Below are 15,311 nucleotides of genomic sequence, written 5' to 3' on the forward strand. Positions count from 1 at the left end.
GAAACAAAAATGAGATCATAAGAAACACATAAAATTTATTATTTAAAGACGAAAGAACCATAGGAATATATTCTTTGAAAAGAAAATAGAAGTAAGAAAATGAACAGATTTTTTGGATTAACCCTTGGGAATGGCAAGGTTGAAATGCAACTTCCTATTTTAGAAGGGAATTGATCAATTCCTCAATAAAGTTGATAATTTCCAACTGTAAAATATCAAGAATGCCATTTTATGTATGATAAGTTTATTGAAAACATAGTAAATTAAAAAAATCTTTGGAGGTAACCCAATCATTAGTTCCCAACCATGGGGCGAGTGGAATTTGCTACGTAAATAGGTTGATAAAATAATTGAAAAGCTGTTATTGTGTCGCCTAAGTTATTTGTTGGTTAAAATTGGTTAGTAATAGAATAACCACTTAGAATAGTGAAAGACTAGAAGCTAAGAACTCATAATGACAAGTTCTTCATTATCTAGAATAGAATAACCACTTAGAATAGTGAAAGAGATTAAGCGAAAAAATAGTATGGATATGATCCTCGTTGTGCTTTTATTTAAAAAAAAAAATCTTTTTATGCATCTTGACCAATTATATCATTTATTTCTGAATTACTACAAAGCTTTTGTGGACAAGTAGAGCCTAGGGTGTAATGGATCTAATTCGAGTTGAATATAACACTTTATCTATATTTGATTAGCTTTCGAACGGATTCGGATAGTTTCTAAAAACTTGTTTTTATAAATACGGATTCCTCTAAATAGGTACGAACACAAATAGAATATGGATTTTCAATTGTCTTATTACATCTCTACGGAGATTGGAGAGTTGATCACTACATTAAGTGGGAGAGAAGACGAAAATTCAAAAAGACAAAGAAGGGGAGGGGCTGAATCCACTACCCCTACAAGGCTACAATGGTCATAATTGAAATTATATTGATGTCCTTATGAATTTTTGTATATAATTTCTTGTTTAATTACTTGTAGTATCCCGTAAATTTGATAAGGGTAATTTAATGTTACAAATTATTATTCATAAAAAAATATTATTTAATCATATTCTTATAATTGGACCTAAATGGATTGCATAATATCTAGTCTGAAATTAAAATATCTGTATCCACATCCAAGTAACTTTCAAACGGATTTTAAATACTGCTCCCTATATGGGTTCAAACACGAATGAATACGTATTTTCAATTATCCATTTGCATCCTTAGTGGAATTCAAGGTGAAGGTCATCTGCTGAAATCTCTTCACATCAAGTTTCAACTATCCATTTATATCCCTAACATAACAAAGCATTGGAAATTTCACAAATATACCATCATGTGGGTGCATTGACATACACACACACGTCTGTAAGCCTTTATATAGACAGGTATATGATTGCCATGGAGCCAATCTATAGCCTTCCTAAAGATATCCAATGCCCAGAATTGCCAGAGTCACTTTTTCACATGGTAGGAAGAGATGCTCACTTCCATGTTTAGAATGCCATCCAACAACGTGTAAATGAAGGCATGCTATGCACATGAATGTAGAGATACCTGAGTAGTTTTTCAGCATTTTTAGCTTTAAATCCACATTAATCATGCTCATAAGTTGAAATTGTCAGATCCATCAACCTTTTCACACCTTTGGACGTTTCGGAGTTGGACCACCTTGATGAATCAAAATAAAGGGCAATGCTATCACAATGAAACATTATGTCGTATGCTTTTACTGGTCATATTTGAAAGTGACAATCTCTGTTTTAAGAACAAGCTGCAAGCTAATGCAACCTACATTATTTTACAAAGATCCAATCCATCTCATGAGCTTCTGTAAGTTAGACAGGTGTTAGTAGCCTTCACGGCGGACTATGATTAGGATTGCAGGAACCGAGACACTTGAGGAAATATCAAGATACTAGAGATCTCTTCAAATGATTCATGCACCACAGCTGATTCCTAAGTGAAGTCCCTGCAAATCAAGTACAGAAGAAAAATCAGTTACAAAAAGTGGCCATATCAGCTGGTGCACCAAATGGCAACTGCATCAGCCAACTGAAAGATAAATCATTAAATTATTAAATGGTGCTAATACTCACCTTAGCCTAAACGCTGGCTCTGGTGGAGAGAAATGACATGATCTGACGTATATTCCATATCCGTTCTTAAAGAGGAATTCACAGCTTTCGTGGGTCATTAGCTTTAGTAGAAATCATGATTGGTACATCATACGGTGACCAATTGCAGTCAATAACCAAATTCTTGATAATACGGTCTTGGATGTACACCAGGTTGTTACATTCATCACTTATATGATATTGTTGACCATATCAGCCATGAAATCATGACAAGGAATAGCAGTCTTCATTTCACTGGCCGTACACCAACAGTCCTCACACGGAACCGATACTGAGGTTGACATTCATCGTCTTCATCTTCATCATCCTCACTTGAATCATCTTCAACTCTGTCCCACCGTGAATAATCCAGGTTAGAATGTCCCTTTGGTTTTGGGATAGCTTCCCATGCTCTGGAGTGGTGGTCAGGTGAGTCCTTGAGGCTTTGAGTTTGCGAGGTAGAAACTTGGGGATCAGAACTGGCACTTGCAGATTCAGCTTTCTGATTACTGCCTGCTCTTACATCCACTGGTTTCTCTTCAGGATCAGAACTGGTGCTTGTGGATTCAGCTTTCTGATTACTGCCCGCTCTTACATCCACTGGTTTCCCTTTCTCTTTTTCACACTCCTCTTCCTCATATTCTTCTTCTTCTTCCAGCTCAGCCATTAATGACTCTTCTTCAGATTCGGGTATCGGAGCCAGCGACTTTACTCAAGGAGAAACCATAATCAATTAAAGTCGTACCAGAGAATTTTGATCATTATACTACTATTTTGACTTAACATTATTCAAAAGCAGCAGCTGATAAATCATACGAGAAGTTGCAAGGATGATACTATGAAGCATCGTTGATCACAAGAAACATAGTATCATTAATAAAGAAAAGTTTGGAGCTGACAACTCATAGCTTAATTAATAAGCAGGTCATGTTGAAGATTTAAAGGAGGGAATTCACTCGCAAATAGAATACCCAAGACAGTTTCATGCTTCACTTTATCATCCCTCATCAATCAAACCCACCAAAACTCCAGTTGTAAAATGTAGAGCATGGAGGCCCAACAACCACAAGACTGGACATTAACGAAACAAAATATTTGATATCGGAAGAAAAAGATATGGCACAGTCCAACAAAAAAAATTGGAACATAAACACTATAAACTGTAATTGCTGGGTATAGAATCCTCGCAACATGGCTTCAGGGATGTCGTCATGAACAGGTATAAATGTATTAAAAAATAATAATTTATATGCTCGGCATATATGTAAAATGATATGATCAAGAATCAACACCATCTATTTCACAAGGTTCATTTCATATCATATATGTTATATGGCATTTTAGTACAAATCAGGAATGAAATCATTTCATATGGTTTGGCTTGGTGTTTGGATATGTAAGTCACAGTCCCATGTGGATCCATTTGGAGTGATCACCAAAATGCAAATAAAACAATGAAACAAGATCGCTTAACAATCTCAAGAAGTTTACTCTTTCTCTATTTCTTGACAACATTCAGGAAATGATGATGGAGACGAATCCATTCTAAGTGATGGAACCAATGGGTTAACAATATGCAACACCAAACTTAAAAGGATTTTATTCCTTATGATTTATAATGCAACATCTAACAACTTTCCCGTTTGCTATGTTACTGCAAATATGCATAGATGGCATGTTCTGAGAGTTCCTTAAGGCACTTTTTGTTTTGTTGTAACATTTCACAGTATATAATAATTTACATGGAGTAAAATTTTTCTTGCTTTTCAATGTCAATTATTACAATTTACGTCAAAACTAATTTCAAAGAAAATTTTCCTTTCCACCTTTTAAGATGGAAACAAATGGAACCTAAAGGAAAATTTTAATAGTAAGTTCCCGGAGGCAGGATATAAGTACGAAAGAAATATTTATATGGTGCTTAGAGGAAACTAAAGAAGCAGCATGCTGGAAGAAAAGTGATGCAACACAAGGCCCTTGATTTTACTGCTAGGCAGGCTCATATTTCGGCCCACATCGGTCTTACAACTAACCCAGGTCCAGCCTCTGTTTTGCCCCAAAGATCGCCATTGAACAGGAATGCTTCAAGGACAGATCTGGTTGGACCCATTCCTGCCATTGTGGAGAAGATATTCCAGAAGTTGTGAGGCTTGTGCAAGATTTGAGTGGGGACTATATGAAGGAGATTGATGCGGATATTGGTTGCTATTTCTTTAGTATAGTTTCTATTTCAGTTACTAGGTATTAATTAGGTTTCAGTAACACAATTTTATTTGGTTTCAGTTACCATTTTGATATGTAATTTTAGACTAGGAAGTTAATAATTTAATTGGACTCCCTCCCCATGCAAGAGAGGGATTTTTTTCGTCCACTGTGTCACACAAGCTTGGAACCTTCGACCTCAAGGTTGAGTACATAATCAGCAAGCCATTGAGGCTACGAAAAGGCTTGTGCAAGAGAGGGATTTTGGAAGTTTATTAATAAAGCAAGGGGCTCCCTACAGTCCCCAGCGATTGAAGTTACGAGAAAAGAACGGTTGTTATGCTGTTATACTGTGAGATGCAGGTCTGTGGGATGCAGAAACCCTAGTGGGAGGCCTGCTCTGCATTTCAAGTATGAGACTTGAACATATCCTTTCCTACTTATTCTTCTTTCTTTAGTTTTCAATTATCATTCTCTCCTGTGATACTCCAGCAGCATCTTTTCTTTGTCGTGGCATTTAATAGGTGTATTCAGTCTTTTTTTTTATCCTGGATTAATAGTCATTATAGTTCTTCAATAGTTAATCAATTCTGATATTTTTCCAGTGTGTTTAGTGCATGGGCTGCCCTGTTTTACAGCTTTCTATTCTGAGTTTCCCCATCTGATTCCTAAGGGTCTGTCCATTGGATGAGCTCAGAATTTTGAGCACCTCATCCTGGATTAATAGTCATTATAGTTCTTCAATAGTTAATCAATTCTGATATTTTTCCAGTCTGCTTGGTGCATGGGCTGCCCTGTTTTACAGCTTTCTATTCTGAGTTTCCCCATCTGATTCCTAAGGGTCTGTCCATTGGATGACCTCAGAATTTTGAGCACCTATTCAGCCCAACAGAACCTCCCTTCGACTGAAAAATCCTAATGGTTTGATTTACAGTTATTAATTTGATCATATTCTGTCTCTATGTCCTGTGTGTTAGTTCACTAGGATCCTGAGTTATTGTAGGAGTGTTAGCGTTGTCCCAATTCCGCCTAGCCTCCCTACATTAAAAAGCTCCAATATATATATGTGTTCTAGATTTTGAGAAAAGAAATGACATCCTATCTCCCAAATCAGTGTGCATCCATATCGATATTTTGGGCATCCTAGATTGCAGCCTTATCATACACCTTTAACTGACCTTCTAGACCCCCACACACCTTTGCAGAAATTCAGCTGTTTGGACCAGACACAGCTCAAACCCACAAATCAATAACTCTTTCAAAGAAATCTGTGAAGACCCAACTTCTTTTCATTTTGTCCCTCAAGAATCCCTTTTTGGGTGTGAATTTGCATTGATTTTCATTTTTGGTGGTGAAGGTTCATGGTCAAACCCCAGTGGCACACATCGCAGAGTCCACAAGCAGTGTCTTTGGTTGGTAGTTTAAAGCATGATAGAATTCAGAAGGAAAAAGTTCACACAGAACTGAGAGTAGAGGCTACCAATTGTGTCCTTAGACGGGCTTCCAGATTCCGATAGACTTCTGAAGATGGGTTCAGCTCCATGAGCCTATTAACATCAAAAAGTGCAGAGTGGTATTCCCTGAGGGTGACCAGAGTCTGTGCCCGCAGCATTAAGGCTCCAGTGTGTTTGTGATCCAGCTCAAGCACCGAAGTGCATTCTTCTGCTGCCTAATATGACAGTCATACCATTAGTAGACGTACGATAATGGAAGTTGAAAAGATTCGACACAAACGTGAATAAATAAATAATTTTCCAAGAAGAGAAAATGCAGGGATTAGACTTCTTCATATTTCACCTCTGAACTAAACAACAAATAATTAATATCTTTCCCTCTCTCACCCAAAATAATAATAATAATAGCTACAGATCTCCCAAGGATTCAATGATTTAAGGTAATTGAGAATTTTAGATATTTGATTGTTACAAAAGAACATAAATACATCCTAAATCTTTCATCTTTTTTTTTTACCCAGCTTTGACACTCCAATTTTTTGCAATGCAGTACATTTGAGTAGAAGTGGATTAAGAGATTAACTCCGTAAGAAATGTGAAGAAGCCTCCAAACATGCCACCTTTGCCAATCAAATACAGCAGTTAAAAGATTCTCTTTTACCCTTGCGGAGTTGGAGAACTTGGGATACATAAAAGCTGGTTGCAGCAAAGAATGAAGCTAGCAACAACCTAGAGCCCCTAAGGCCCAACAACTTTCTTCATTACACAGAAATGTGTCACGTCCAACCTTTTGTTCAAGTCACTTCTGTCCTTTTTCTTCCTTGGCACAGAGTACTATCTATAGCGCCTTAAAGACCTCAAAACTCCAAGTACTACACATCTATCCCGCTCATTAATTCATTTTAGCGATTCAGAAATTAGAAGTAGGAACACATTACTTCTTTCCTCATCACAATCCCAGATACAAATCTAGGTTTTTCAATAGTTAAGTCAATTGTATATAGCCTTCCATATTGCAAAGGAAAATCAACTTCGAGTTGACTAAAGATAATAGTGAAGTTGAACACCAAATATCAGGTTGCTGAGAAACACTTAAACCCATTTTCCAAAAGCAAAAAACCAATTGTGCTGCAAATCCATAATTTATGCAATGATTTGTCCAACATAGGAGGTTGAACTGCTGACCTGGAACCATTAACTGTCATCCAACCCATCAATCAGCCCAACTTGTACATATATTTTTTTGTGCAGAAGTTTTATTTATATACAGGTTTTGGAAACCTCCCAACATGTGTAATGTTTAAACTTTGCACGGTACATGTTATCATTACAGTGGTACATGTAATAACTTCCGTTAGTACATAACTATAATTATTTGGTTCTACTGCTTTTTTAAACCAGAACCATTTAGACCAAACACTAAATAAGGTTGATGAACGGGCCAGGTCAGAATATTTTTATATGTGGATTCAAGAAATATAAGAAGATTTAAACTAATTTAAAAGCTGTCTTTCATTTATCCTGATCAGCAGAAACTAAGATCCCCATTTTAAACGATTGAACTAATTCAAATTGAACAGAAGACACCAATTTTTTTTACAAACCAAGTAACCAATCACAATAATCCAGAAGAAACACAATATAGAAGCCAAAAATTTCAATAAAAATTGCACGAGACGAGGCAAGATTAGGACCTTCTTGAAATCCTGCAATTTCAAATAACAAGCAGCTCGATTGCTATGTAGAGCGATCTTCTGCGCTTTTGTCTTCGCCATAGTGAGGGCTTCGGTATAAAACGCTAAAGCCTCCTCATACTTTCCATCACGATACATCTGGTGAGCTCTCTCAATCTTATTCAACGGTGGCGTTGCCATGAAATCGATACAAACGCAAAGCCCAAACACTTCACTGCCAAATGAAACCAATCTGATTCGTGGATTTAAGAAAAACGAAACTGATAAGAGGAGATCAAAAAGGAAGAACGAGAAGAAGAATCAGATATTAAATCACTATGGATATCTTGAAATAAAACAGAGCTGAGATTTACGAGAGAGAGAGAGAGAGAGAGAGAGAGAGGCGCTTGCTGTGTTTTGAAAGAGATTTGGCGTTTTGGCGTTATGGCGTTTTCATTTTTTAAGATTTCCTTTTTGTTTTTTCTCGCTAAAGATGCCATATGGGAGGATGAAGCTTCCGTCCATTATAAATGACCTGTCATGTGTAAATAGTTTACTAACGGTCTGTTTGATAACGTTTCAAAAAATGTATTTCTGCTGTTTCTGTGTCTAGAAACAGTAAAAACAAAACAAAAAACGTTTGATAAAACTGTTTCATTTAATTTATTTTTAAAAAATTAAAATTGAAATTTCTACATATTTATGATTCAAAAAACGACCCAAGCAAAACAAGTAGAACTTGTTTCATCGTTTCCAGAAACGATTCATGACCATTATTTCGTTGGTTAATATCGACTTCTAGAAACATGACTTATCAAACACCTTCAATTATATTTCTGTTTCTAGAAACAGATATTTATGTTTTTTTCGTTTTTCCTTATTTTGGTATTGGTATTATTTTTGTATCAGAAACAACATTTCGTATTTTGTAGCGAAATTAGAATTTTTTGTTTTTCATTATAAATTATTATTTTTATCTAAAAATGATGTTTGATAAATAATCTGTTTAGAAATATGCAATGAAACCAAATGCAACTTCGAATTGTACTATGCCAATGATCTCAGTGACTTCAGATCCACCTCAAAGAACGATAGATATTCAGCTATGACCACCTTCAGAATTTCAAGTGCTTCATTTTTAGAAATATTTAAGTTTGAGAAAACGAGAAATGATTAATACATTTTTTCGTAAAAGATGTAAAGATGATGAATATATTTTCTTGAGGTTATAATGTTTCAAAGTAAATTTATAACGTTTCTTAGATAATGAAACATGTTTAACTATGTTCTAATATTTATATATTTTCCTATGTTTTTTATTCTCTTCATTTAATTGAAACCAAAAAATAATTCTCTTATATTACATAGAAGATTTTTTTTTTGTATTCCTATAAAATGAAAAAATGTTAGAAACGTTTTGACAAAAATGACATTTCGTATATCAGTTTCTATGTCAAAATATCATTTTTTTTTTTTGTTTGAATGAAATTGGGACGATGGAACTGTCTTTTATCATTCCGTAAATTCACGTTTCTACTGTTTTTGTTTTCATTTTTTCTATTTTTTCGTTTGCATAGAGCAAAGAAACTTCAAAAATAATTTTCTAGATCGTTACCAAACGCAGCCTAACAACGTAACAAAAGAAACGTTTTTTTAACTAATATTCGCATTCGCTACACGAAACCCGCAAAACCCTTTCCCTTCTCCCTCTCTCACTGTCTCTCTACTTGGTCTCTGATAGAACCACCCAAAACCCTTGCGACTTACGTCGTCGTCGCCGCCGTCTCCGCTCGCCGTCGATATCGTCTCTTCGGGCAGCTCCTCTCAGTGAGTTTACTCTCTCTCTCTCTCTCTCTCTCTCCCTGAATTTTCCTTCCTGTTTCTGGTTGTGCGGGTTCTGCAAATTAAGTTTGGTTTTCAATTTGGCCTTTGGGATACAGAAAGATCTGATTTTTCTCTTCTTTCTTCTTCTATATTGAGTATTTCTTTTATAATCATATTTTTTTGTTTGGCCGATTGGTTTTCAGAGTATTGTGTGTAAACTGCTTGTATGGCTTGTATACTGAAATTTGTTTGGCCTATGGGTTTTGAGATTATTGCTGCATGCTATGATGTTATTTGAGCTATGGGTTTTCAGAGTATCATCCTAGGCTTAGGATTCAGTTAATCTGCTTCTCTTCTTATTCATGCAGGCCTATACATTTCATGTCATTATGGCTGCGTTCGGTAACACTCTCGAACACTCTCCGGAAGTGATTTTATTGATTTCTTGCTCACACTGAGCAATGAGCATTTTCTGCTCATAGAGATCATTCCGGTTTAAAAAGTGCTCAGTGAGCACATATGACAGATCAAAGAATTAATGTTTTTACCATTTGTGAGCAGTTTTTGAAAAACGTTCACGAACATTTTTCCTCATCCTCACCTATTGGGACTTTGGTTGTGGTGAGAAATCTTCATTGCCTCATGGGAGATCCTTAGTGCTTGTAAGGTGATGGCTATCAGAATTCTCCTCTCGCGAAATAGGAGCCTATATCGTTTCCTCTTTCAACCACTTCATTATCAAATCGCCCAGAACCATAAAATTGGTCTGTATATGATCTCAGCTTGGTCTTCAGATTTTTCAGCCCCCGCTTTTGGCTCTAGATTTTCTCAGGTTCAGAGACATTCTTCACAAACAACAGGATTGGATCCAAACACATCTTCAGCAGAGGATGTGAATGAGATTTGCAGGGTGCTGACTGATTTCCGTAGCCCACATCACGACATAGAATCTGCACTTGCTTGTTTCTCAGGAAATATTTCGACTGATTTGGTTGAGCAAGTACTGAAAAGGTGTAAGAATCTTAGTTTCTCAGCGCACAGGTTCTTTCTGTGGGCCATAAAATTGCCAGGTTTCGTTCATAGCATAAAGAGCTACCACATTCTAGTTGATATTCTTGGCAGTAGCAAACAATTTGCTCTGATTTGGGATTTTCTTTCTGAGATGAAAGACGGAGGTCATGAAATCAAACCTGAAATTTTCTGGATTGTCTTTCGAGCTTATTGCAAAGCTGATTTGCCAATGGATGCCATCCGGGCTTACAAGAAAATGCAAGATTTCGGTTGTAAACCTAGCATTGATGATCTTGACAAGCTGCTCTTCATGCTTTGTAAGCAGAAGCATGTGAAGCATGCCCAAGAATTCTTCAATGATGTTAAATACAAATCCGCACCAAGTGAGAAAACTTACAGCATTCTGATGAGGGGTTGGGGTGAAATTGGAGACTCTACAGAGGCTTGGAAACTGTTTGATGAAATGCTTGAGCGGAAATGTCCTTTAGATGTGACTGCCTACAACACTTTGTTGGAATGCTTGTGCCGAGATGGAAAGATAGAAGAGGCATATAAGCTCTTCAGGGAAATGGGTTCTTATGGCTTTCAGCCAGATGCTTTTAGTTACTCTATCTTCATTCGTGCTTATTGTGAAGCCAATGATCCTCATTCGGCCTTGCGGGTTCTCGATAGGATGAGAAGGTACAGCTTGGCACTAAATGTGTTTACTTATAACTGTATTATCAAACTATTTTGCAAGAACGATCGCGTGGATGATGCTTATCTGTTGCTGGATGAAATGTTTGAGAATGAAGTGAAACCAGATGCATGGAGTTATAATGCAATCCTTGCATTCCATTGTGATCGTTACGAAGTCAATCAGGCTCTTAAGCTGATTAACAGAATGGATATAGATTCTTGCTTGCCAGATTCTCATACTTACAATATGGTGCTCAAAATGCTGATCAGGGTCGGAAGGGTTGATCGGGCAACAAAAGTTTGGGATAGTATGGAAAGGAGGGGTTTCTACCCTTCAGTTTCAACATATTCTGTCATGATTCATGGATTTTGTAAGAAAAAGCATGGACTTGATGATGCATGTAGATACTTTGAGATGATGATTGACGAAGGGATTCCACCTTATCTCAGTACATGTGATTTGTTGAGAGATCGTCTCTTACAATTAGGTCTATGGGAGAAGACACATATACTGGCCGAAAAAATGCGGCAAAGCACATCATGTTCAATTCAGGAGCTATCAAGCACAATGGAAAGCGATAAGGCTACTGCAAGATTGAGATCATTTGAAAGTGAAAATCAATGTGTATGACCTATTGAGATTGTGGATAAGCTGGATGTTTGCATAACAATCTCTTCATTGAGTAGATTTTCCACTCTGTAGTTGGATATCCCTCATGAAGGCTTGTCATGTGTTATTCATTACGCCCTTCCCCCATGGCAGGTCCATTGCTTTTGTTTTGGCCAAGTCTTTCTGGCAAGGATTTAGTACACTGTATAGGCTCCTATGTGCATGGTTCATCTATATTTTACTGTTTTATATTTAATCTCTGATCTGGATATTTGATCTAAGTGCATTATTTGGTACCGTACATCGCCCATGTGTTCATGCAGAAATAGATGCATGTAATAAGGATGGTTTGAACGGGGAAAAAAATTGGGTGTTATTTTTAGCCGGAGGGGATCATGCGCGGTCATTTTTTTGGATTGATGAATACGGGCATGGGCCATGGAGTACATGCAAACCATGGCGTCCATGCACATCCCTGTGTGACGACTTGTAGTCCAGTTATTAGAGATGTCCCAAGCTTTATATTGTTTCCTGTTGCATAATCGTCTTATTCATGTGGGTTTTTATTTTAACATGCATTGTTATTTGTTAGATCAAACACCAAGAAATACGAAAAATAAACCAAGACAGATCGCACGACACAGAGATTTAACGAGGTTCACACACTAGGGTGGTGTGTTACGTCCTCGGGTGAATAAGAAGATGTTTCACTATGCAGAAGAGAGATTACACTGAAGAGAAAACTCGCCTTAAAACCCTAGCTTGAAAAACCCCCAAAATACAATCACTTTCTCAACAAGCAATAATACATTATCTACTCCAAGTCGCAGGTTGACCCATTGGGTCACGATTGATCTGGTCGTAGCCCCCGTACCCCCATACGAGATCAATGATGCGCTCTGGGCTTGGGCCTATCGGCCCAACCCCTTTGCTTCCATCATAGATCTCAAAAAACTTCCAATTGGGTCGTCACCAAAATATGTTGGAACGGGTCAAGAATTCGAGACAAACTTAACATTATTCATATGACTACGAATTTTATGATGTAATTTCAAATTAAAACTAAAGACATGGACAATACTGTAGCCTCATCATGTATTTTTATGAGGCATTTTTCATAATTATTACTAGTATTCTTAGTCCAGTTGTGCGATATGTGGTAATGTCAAATTTTCAAATTATGGTAGTTAAATAAGTGAGATGTTATTGTGGCATTTTGTAATTTTCCCCACTATTATTGGTCCAGTTGTGCTATATTAGGGGGTGATGGCATTTTTGTAAATATATATAAATTATAGCAATTTTAGTAAATATAGATAAGTGTTGGAAGTGATTCCGTCAAAGTGCCTGCCAAACTTCTTTCTTGTTTTTTTTCATTCCAAAAGCATTTTTTTCCGCCAGCTTACCAAACACCAATCTACTTCCTGTAGTAATTCTTTTATGAGCAGAATCACAAAAAGTACTTATGGGCCAAAAGTACTTTCTGAGAGCAGAATTGTTACCCAACGCACCTAAGGACACTGGTTTCAACTAATGTGCTTCTCCTCTGTCATTCATGCAGGCCTGTACATTTCATGTTAAGGTCACATCTTGGCTGCTCACATGGAACTTCCTTGAAGATCTTGATTTCAAGCAACAATTTCATACAACGGGAAGGCATTGTACATGCAAATCACCTGTTTGATGAAACTGTGGACGGAGACTTGTTCGCCCTAAATGCTCTCCTCGGTGCCCATGTTCGCAAGGGCCATGCTCGAGCTGCATGGCTTCTTTTCCATCAGATGCACTGCATGCACCTCAAACTCGATGCTTACACTTTCACACCCATTCTTAGCACATCCTCAGCTCTTTCGGATGTGAAGGGAGGCCAACAGGTCCATGCCTTGGTCATAAAAACTGGTTCAGAATCTGAAACTGTTACAGAAACTGCCCTTCTTGACATGTACTCCAAGTGCGGCCTCTTGGATGATTCGGTTCGTGTCTTTGAGGAGGCAAAGTCCAAGGATGCCATTGCATGGAATACCATGATTTCAGGCTACCTCCGCTATGGCCTTGCTTGGAATGCCCTTAAAGTTTTTGGAGCGATGTGGAAGAGCGGGATTCAATTTACCAGCTTCACACTGTGCTCTGTTTTGAAAGCTTGTGCCTCACTGAATGCTCTTCAGCAGGGGAGGCAGGTTCATGCTTTGGTGATTGTCATGGGTAATGATTTGCTTGTTCTTGGTACTGCTCTCATTGATTTCTATTCTAACTGTGGATTAATTGGGGAAGCCATGAAAGTCTTCTGCCATTTGAATTGCAGGAGAGATGATGCTATATTTAATTCCTTGCTTTCTGGGTGCATTCGAAATCAGAAGTTCGATGAGGTGTTTATGCTTGTTAGGCAGATGAAACCAAACAGCATTACTCTTACTTGTGTTCTTGCTGCTTGCTCAGAGAAATCAGATTTATCAAGTGGAAAGCAGGTACACTGTTTGGCAATTCGTCTTGGATTTGAGTCAGATGCCCAGTTATGCAATGTGTTGTTGGATATGTATGCAAAATGTGGAAAAATATCTGTTTCTCGTTTGCTGTTTGATCGAAACCCTTGTAGAAGTGTGGTTTCTTGGACCAGCATCATAGATGCATACAGAAGTAATGGGCATGGAATTGAAGCTTTTAAGTTGTTCAAAGAGATGGAGGAGCAAAGCAGTATTTCACCCAATCCTGTGACATTTCTTGCTATTCTATCTGCATGTGGGCATTGTGGATTGGTGAAACAAGGAAAAGAATGTTTTCTTCTGATGAAGGAGAAATATGGGTTCGATCCAGGTCCAGAGCATTATGCTTGCTTCATTGACCTATTAGGTCGAGCAAGTCGGATTGATGAAGCCTGGGACCTCTTACATGATATGGGTGAGAAGGGCACTAAGCCCACGGGTGAAGTATGGGCAGCCTTATTGAATGCTTGTAGAACTAATTTAGATATCAAGAGGGGTGAATTTGCAGCAAAACAGCTACTTGAGTTGCAGCCAGAGAAGCCTGGAAATTATATTTTGGTTTCGAACTTCTATTCTGCCATTGGGAGATGGGGTGTTGTGGAGGAATTGAGGGGTTTGATGAGGGAAAGAAGACTGAGGAAGGAGATGGGGAGTAGCTGGATCACTGTTGAATGCTGTGATAAAAATATTGATTGCAATGGATTGGGAAAAAAGTTTATCTAAATTTAGTGCTTTCATTGACTTCGCATGAGATTGTATACCACCTCCTTACCTTTTCTGTATATATCATAATTTTTTAATTAAGGGTTCACCCAACATCCTAGGGTCTTAAATCTTAATCACTCCCCCGATGGTATACCCTGCCATTGCTCTCAATGCCCATACCAAAGCATTGACACCCATTGGCAAAGGGATTCGTGGGTGAAGGAAAACTCGTCTTTATCTTTTCATACCTGAAACTCTGGGTCTCATTATGCTTTTTGTGTTTTAATCTACACCAGGTAATGTACATGATTAACAAAACTTGTAAAGATACCATGACTTCTTGAAAGCTTTTTCTATAGTCTGCATTGATTAGAGATCCCAAACCAACACAAGTGAAAGCAAAGTGGTTGCCCCTTTGACAAGGAGCCATCAAATTGAGTGTATATGGACTTAGAGATTCCTCTACAGGTGATGGAGATATTAGATAGATTCTGAGCCATGACATGGGCAACAAGAAAGGAAACAATGCTTGAAAGAATGGGAAATTGAACCCTATTACAGGGA

General features: G+C 37.6%; 3 protein-coding genes across 3 annotated transcripts; 2 read left to right on the top strand and 1 right to left on the bottom strand.

Moving 5' to 3' along the window:
• Positions 1-1,700: 1,700 nt before the first annotated feature.
• LOC122075761 (protein unc-45 homolog A) lies at positions 1,701-7,887 on the bottom strand. Its single transcript, XM_042640913.1, has 4 exons — positions 7,461-7,887; positions 5,793-5,981; positions 2,093-2,816; positions 1,701-1,965 (listed from the first exon to the last, which is right to left on the bottom strand). The coding sequence occupies exons 1-3, from the start codon at positions 7,638-7,640 to the stop codon at positions 2,358-2,360; spliced, it is 828 nt and encodes a 275-aa protein (XP_042496847.1). The 5' UTR covers positions 7,641-7,887; the 3' UTR covers positions 1,701-1,965; positions 2,093-2,357.
• Positions 7,888-9,126: 1,239 nt separating this feature from the next.
• On the top strand, positions 9,127-11,863 carry LOC122077025 (pentatricopeptide repeat-containing protein At1g52640, mitochondrial). The gene is made up of 2 exons (XM_042642758.1): positions 9,127-9,266; positions 9,632-11,863. Exon 2 carries the CDS (start codon positions 9,934-9,936, stop codon positions 11,581-11,583), a length of 1,650 nt encoding a protein of 549 aa, XP_042498692.1. The 5' UTR covers positions 9,127-9,266; positions 9,632-9,933; the 3' UTR covers positions 11,584-11,863.
• Positions 9,128-14,860, top strand: LOC122077027 (pentatricopeptide repeat-containing protein At5g66500, mitochondrial). Its single transcript, XM_042642759.1, has 2 exons — positions 9,128-9,266; positions 13,124-14,860. Exon 2 carries the CDS (start codon positions 13,137-13,139, stop codon positions 14,763-14,765), a length of 1,629 nt encoding a protein of 542 aa, XP_042498693.1. The 5' UTR covers positions 9,128-9,266; positions 13,124-13,136; the 3' UTR covers positions 14,766-14,860.
• The last annotated feature ends 451 nt before the right edge of the window (positions 14,861-15,311 follow it).

The sequence above is a fragment of the Macadamia integrifolia genome, chromosome 4, assembly GCF_013358625.1.
Source record: "Macadamia integrifolia cultivar HAES 741 chromosome 4, SCU_Mint_v3, whole genome shotgun sequence".
Classification (NCBI taxonomy): domain Eukaryota; kingdom Viridiplantae; phylum Streptophyta; class Magnoliopsida; order Proteales; family Proteaceae; genus Macadamia; species Macadamia integrifolia.

Bases quoted from the DNA above. Each gene is read 5' to 3' on its own strand.
- LOC122077025 (XM_042642758.1), top strand. From the start codon at position 9,934: ATGGCTATCAGAATTCTCCTCTCGCGAAATAGGAGCCTATATCGTTTC.
- LOC122077027 (XM_042642759.1), top strand. From the start codon at position 13,137: ATGTTAAGGTCACATCTTGGCTGCTCACATGGAACTTCCTTGAAGATC.
- LOC122075761 (XM_042640913.1), bottom strand. From the start codon at position 7,640: ATGGCAACGCCACCGTTGAATAAGATTGAGAGAGCTCACCAGATGTAT. The intron at 5,982-7,460 runs GTCCTAATCTTG...CTGTCATATTAG, and splicing joins AATTGCAGGATTTCAAGAAG to GCAGCAGAAGAATGCACTTC. The intron at 2,817-5,792 runs GTAGCCTCTACT...CCTTGAGTAAAG, and splicing joins CCCGTCTAAGGACACAATTG to TCGCTGGCTCCGATACCCGA.